Raw genomic sequence first — 5,742 nt, forward strand, 5'->3', positions numbered from 1 at the left:
CCCCCAAATTGGTCTTTGCCTTAAAAAAAAAAGGATCTCGTGCCAGCATCATGGACAGGGATGGCTTAATTCCTTAACAAGCTGAACCTGCTGCTTTCAGGAACAACTCAAAGGAATTTATAAAGCTCTTCTTAATATCCCTCTAATCCTAGGATTTGTGATGAAAACATTTATTCACTGCCCAGAAGGATCCTTTGAAAAGCAAAGTTGCTTTAGCTATTTATTGACTTTTCAGGTGGTTCTTTGGTTAGATATTAGTTCCTTCCCTTTCTACTTTTATACAATATTTATTATCTTGATCTTTGTAAGTTTGGAATAATTGGGATGACCTCCTATGCTGGCCCGAATCTAGCATCAGTATGATCCAGGTTCAGTTCACAGTGCAAAGTTCAACCACTTTCTTCCCACCAAAGTTTGCCTTTGCATAAAACACTAAAAAGAGGCAGTTTGGTGTAGTGGTTAAGGCATCAGACTAGAAAACAGGAGATTGTGAGCTCTTATCACATCTTGGGCCTGAAACTAGCTGGGTGACCTTCTGCCAGTCACTCTCTCTCAGCCCTAGGAAGGAGGCAATGACAAACTACTTCTACAAAAAAACTTGCTAAGAAGACTGTAGGGACCTGTCCAGACAGTCTCTGAGAATTGGACACAATTGAGCAGAAGAAAAAAAAATCACTAAAACCAGTCAAAACAACACCACAGAATTCATCTAAAATGTGCTGCCAGTTCTTAAGGGGGTGGTACCTACTGAGACTGCTTTATTGAGAGGGAGCATGATGCAAGGCAAGAAATACTGAGAATGAAATGGGATAAGAATCCCTTCTCCTGAGTTGGTCTCTTGTGGCAGAATTTTCTTTATAGTAGCAAAATTTTAAATTGAGATTTTATAGAGCCCCAAACCCAGGATCTTGAGAAAAATTCTCAGCTGTTACATTGCATGAATAGGGATTTTTTTCCCCACACCTACTTATATTTTGTAGTCATCTGCATTTTAATTAGACCCTCACAACCTCCAGCTGTATATGGTTGTAGTTCTCCCCCATTTTCCTTATCCTACCCTCAAATAGGACTACAGCTTTTTATAGCAGGGGCAATTTTGGCAAGAACCACTTATTGGCACAATAATATACCCATGCATTAGAAACACAGCCATTGCATTTCTTCTGACATCCTTTGCTTTAAAAGAGAAACTGGGAATAAAATCACTAGATCCTACTGATTTCATCGAAAGAGCCATGCAACTACTTAATATTGTTGCATTGTCGATCAGAAAGTGCAGCCCATGTCCTTTTGATTTTGATATATCAGATAATTTGTCCCTCATTTAATACTCAGCTTCGAAGGACATTTGCAATCAAAGAAGAGCATGTGGAAAGACAGGAGCAGCCACAGATGGCATTTTTGTCCCACTGCTTCAAGTGTTCTTTTGTTATTCACGTGTGTTGCTCAGAGGGATTGAAGTCAAAAAATCAGGCATGCGGACAGACATTGCATTGTTCATTCTGTCAAGTGATAATACGTTATACTGGTTTGACCCAGGAGAAAAGTACAAGTTAAAGCATCATAAAAAGGGACAGTTGTCAAAAGAATGTCAAAATCATCCATTTTTATCTTATTTGGTTTGGCACCCATGGTATGCTCTCAGCTCAGTGCACACACACACATACACATTGGTAGACAAATATTTTATTAAAAAAGTCTCCCTTGCATGCCCCCCCCCCATGATGACATCAGAATCAAAAATAGACAGAATAAGAATCTCCAGGATGAGTGATTTTATTTTTGCCCCATTTGCCTGAAGGCATTTGCATTCCTTTGGACTTTTATTGGATCAAGTGTAAGTGCCACTGAAGCTTCACTAGGGTTGCCATGTGCAACTGCTACACAATTTTGACAGGGGTGTGTAATGTCTCTCAACCTAATAAAGCTCTTTCTAAGGTTTCAGAGTCAAACACTGAGGCAAAAAATATATGCAGACATCTTTGGTGGGAGGAAGAAGGAGAGCATAAGAAGGCATTAAAAAGTCAGAGAAGTAAATCCAAATAGTGTTGACTCTTACTGTGGCAAATAAAAGGGCAGCCTGCAACAGATTTCCACCAAATAATTATAGCCCTTGATAGAAACATGACTTTTCACCCTAACTTTAGCCAATATTACATAGTGTATAAGGAAAGAGCCTATAAATTAAACTTAGGTTTTTAACCACAAGCACAGAATTTACCGTATATTAGGGTTTATAAAAGAAAAAGGCAGATTTAATAGCAATTTCCTTATGAGTCGTCAGGTGTTGATAAAATATATGTGTACATAGGTTTAGAAGTGCAGTGTCTTATTCTTTTATATCTTCCAGGAGAGGTTTTTTTATTATACTTCACAGCAATAGCATTCTGCCTAACCAAACCCAAACTAAACCTTGCTTTTAGAAGCAAGAGTTTGGGCTTGCACAATGCACAAGCTCTACACTTTGTTCTTCAATTACCATGTAACATTGTATCTATCACACACTGTTGCTTTCGGTGATTAGGACACGTTTGACTATATTCACCTGACTGAAAATTAAAATTGAGTTTTCCAATTTTTTTAATATGATATCTGTAGAAAAAAAATAGGATGATAAAAAGTCAAGTTTTTATTTATACATATATATTCTTATTTAAGAATATTTCCATCACTTTGTTTTCTTCTCTGCATATCTTCTCTGCATATCTCTACACTTTACACTGATGAAATAGAACATTTCAGTAGTAAAAGATAAAAAGTTAAGTTTGTTTTTTCAGGGGATTTGAAGCATAAGCTTTCTCTCACCGAATAAGTGAGATATTAAGCATACTTAATATTAGCTGGATCATGCCACGTTTTCAGATAAGAGTCCATTCAACCCAATTAGTGAATATTATCATGTTTTTCTTTATGGTACTATTATATTCAAACAAAATGTAGAGAAAGAAAAAAAAATAGGGTGGATTTTCCAAAGGTAGGTTTATGTCTGAAAGCGATCACCCTGTTCTGCTTTAATGTCAAAAAGTCTGAAACCAATTATTTCTGTTTGATTAATGAGCAAGGGAAAAGGATATGCACTTCTTTACCATTTTTATGAAGAAGTCTTTGTATGATTTGAAGCCACTGAATTCTATGAACATCACTGCCTGGAAACATGTTAATAGAGAAACTTTGGTCTTCCTAAGAAAAATTGGGAAGAGGGCAGCTCACATGAAGTCCTTTCTCTGACATATTTCCTCTTTCTGACTTCTTACACAATTCTCCTCCTGTCGCAAGGCCTCCACTTGTTTACACTTCAGTTCCGTCTCTGGCATACAGAGTATTATTGACAGACAGACTGTTGTAGAAACTGGTGTTGAACTGGTTAAGAACTGAACTGCTATAGCCAAGATGACCAGAGGACATGGAATTGGACCATTCACTACCCCCATGACTGGGAAGAGGCGTGTATGTGTTGAAGCCTACCATATTCTGTCCCATTCTGTCCCCTGCGTCAGTGCCAAGTCCCAGGGGCACCGAGCGGCTCACTGAATTGGACCCATTCACGTAAGCTGTCATGTTGGAGAGAAAACTGTTGAGGCAGGGAGTAGTGGATGGTGGTGGTGGAGACCGCTTTTCAGGTGAACTTTCGGTTCCTGATGAGTTTTCCAATATATCTTGGTGTTCTGGAGCCTTGGGACTGCCACTTAAGGCACTGTCCTCTGATTTGTCAGAAGCCAAAGTCACCGTGCTGGCGCTACAATCAGATTTCTTCTTCCTTTTTCGCCGAAAATTTCCATTGTCAAACATCTTCTCACAGTTTGGATCCAGAGTCCAATAATTGCCTTTCCCTGTTAGAACAAGAGCAAAAAAGCATAAATATTACTGTAGCCAACAAAGAGCAGGTTCTCAAGGCTGAGTTTGGCTTGGATTCAGAAAAAGCAGCAGATTGGGCAACACCCTTTAAAAAAAAGGGAGGGAGGGAGGGAGGGAGGGAGGAAAGGAGGAGAGGCTGCTTGTATTCAAATAACCCTGTCCAGGCCCTGTCCAGGTTGCCTTGAGGTAAAAGTGAACTTTTATTTTAACAGTTTGTGCTTATCAGACACATACCCCCCCCCAAAAAAAACCCTACTTCTCCAACAAAATACTTGACAGACCCCTAATTAGCATCAGGAGAATTTAATGAAACAAAGCAGAATTTGACCTTGGGCAAGTCTGCAGATAGGAATGAGGGAGGGTATTTGGAAGTGTCTCCCAGCAATTGTTTTATCCATCAAGAAATTGTAAGGAAGAACCAGTTCATTTCACAGCTAAGGAAAGAACCACAACTGACCACAGGAAAAATGCTCCAGTGTCTTTTACTCAACAGGCAATACTTCTCAGGGCACAGAATTATCATTATCTTTCTTATCACATAACTGTTAAAGGCATAGAATCAAAAACTGGTGAAGTGAGGCTTAGGGAATTATATTTGTGAATATCAAGTCACGTGAATTTGGTAAAGGAGGAAGCAGCTCTGCAGTTTAGTAGTCTCAAGTCATTTTGCCCCAGGAACCCACATTGTCTTTTACTCTCAACCAGCCTTTTCTTGCTGATCTAAAGCCCATCCTTGTTACTGGGGCACAATTATGATTAGATGAGTTCAAAGCCACTGAAAACCACTTGTAAAGACCCTGTCTCTTTTTATGGTGAGCAAAACAGAATCAGAATCTGCTCAGAAGATCTTTTAGCTGAAGACCCAACTGAGTATTAAGAAAACTTCTTACCTGGATCATCTTCATCCCGGGGCACCTTCTTGAAGCAGTCGTTGAGGGACAGGTTGTGACGAATGGAGTTCTGCCAGCCAGCCTTGCTTTTATTATAGAAGGGAAAGTTGTCTGCCACATACTGGTAGATCTGACTGAGCGTCAGCCTCTTGTCTGGTGCCCCATGGATGGCCATGGCAATCAGGGCAGAGTAGGAGTAAGGTGGTCTGACCAGCTTCATCAGCTCCTCTTGAGAAGGCATAGGGAGCCAGCCCATATCATTCCCTGTCAAGCCATGCATGTTGGGCAAGAGCTGCCTTTGCATTCCATAGGATGGTGGGATGTATGGGCTGCCATTGGATCCTGGCAGGTAAGGTGGAGAATTAATGGAAGGTCCATTTAACCACAAATAAGGATTGGGTGCAGCAGAGTAATCCCCTGTTTCAAAGTTGGTAGGCCGTTGCGGACTGGGAATGTTCTGTGGGTGGAAGAAATTTTCATAGTAGATGTTCATTTCAGGTGGTTCCTGGCCGATACTTGGAAATTGCGGGCTGCAGCGTGGAGGTGAGTGTATCTGTGGATCAAATGAGCTCATAATCTAGCTCTGGCAGTAGCCCAAGTTCCAACACACCTGTGTTAGTCCTTTTCCTGAGACAGGTGCATCATTTGTGCTAGCTAGCACCAGTACTTATACACCTGTAAATGTTTAGGTTTACTTTCCAAGACTCAGCCTCATGCATCCTGATAGGCTGGAGATCAGGGTGATATCCCTTTTTTGGAATGCTGACAGCTCAAGCCAGTAATAGATGTCACATTAACCAAATTTGAAAGTTACAACTGTTTATCTTTTTTAAATGAATGGAGGAATTTTCCACTAGTATGATTGACAGGAAAAAAAGCCGAAAATTACTTGCAGGTAAAACTGATGATCCTGTTCTTCAAATTCAGTTAGACCACAGCAAAGGCAGATTAGAAACTTAATATTTGTTTTCCAAACTTTAGAGTTGCAAAGGCAGAT

The 5,742-nt window shown here is 40.1% G+C and overlaps 1 protein-coding gene across 1 annotated transcript; it reads right to left on the bottom strand.

The window, feature by feature from the left end:
* Positions 1-1,760: 1,760 nt before the first annotated feature.
* On the bottom strand, positions 1,761-5,488 carry FOXI1 (forkhead box I1). Its single transcript, XM_039353241.1, has 2 exons — positions 4,746-5,488; positions 1,761-3,830 (listed from the first exon to the last, which is right to left on the bottom strand). Exons 1-2 carry the CDS (start codon positions 5,317-5,319, stop codon positions 3,289-3,291), a joined length of 1,116 nt encoding a protein of 371 aa, XP_039209175.1. The 5' UTR covers positions 5,320-5,488; the 3' UTR covers positions 1,761-3,288.
* Between the last annotated feature and the right edge of the window lie 254 nt (positions 5,489-5,742).

Source organism: Crotalus tigris, unplaced genomic scaffold, assembly GCF_016545835.1.
Source record: "Crotalus tigris isolate CLP2741 ecotype Arizona unplaced genomic scaffold, ASM1654583v1 scf7180000017568.12009008, whole genome shotgun sequence".
Taxonomy (NCBI): Eukaryota; Metazoa; Chordata; class Lepidosauria; order Squamata; family Viperidae; genus Crotalus; species Crotalus tigris.

Bases quoted from the DNA above. Each gene is read 5' to 3' on its own strand.
- FOXI1 (XM_039353241.1), bottom strand. From the start codon at position 5,319: ATGAGCTCATTTGATCCACAGATACACTCACCTCCACGCTGCAGCCCG. The intron at 3,831-4,745 runs GTAAGAAGTTTT...TTGTTCTAACAG, and splicing joins CCGGGATGAAGATGATCCAG to GGAAAGGCAATTATTGGACT.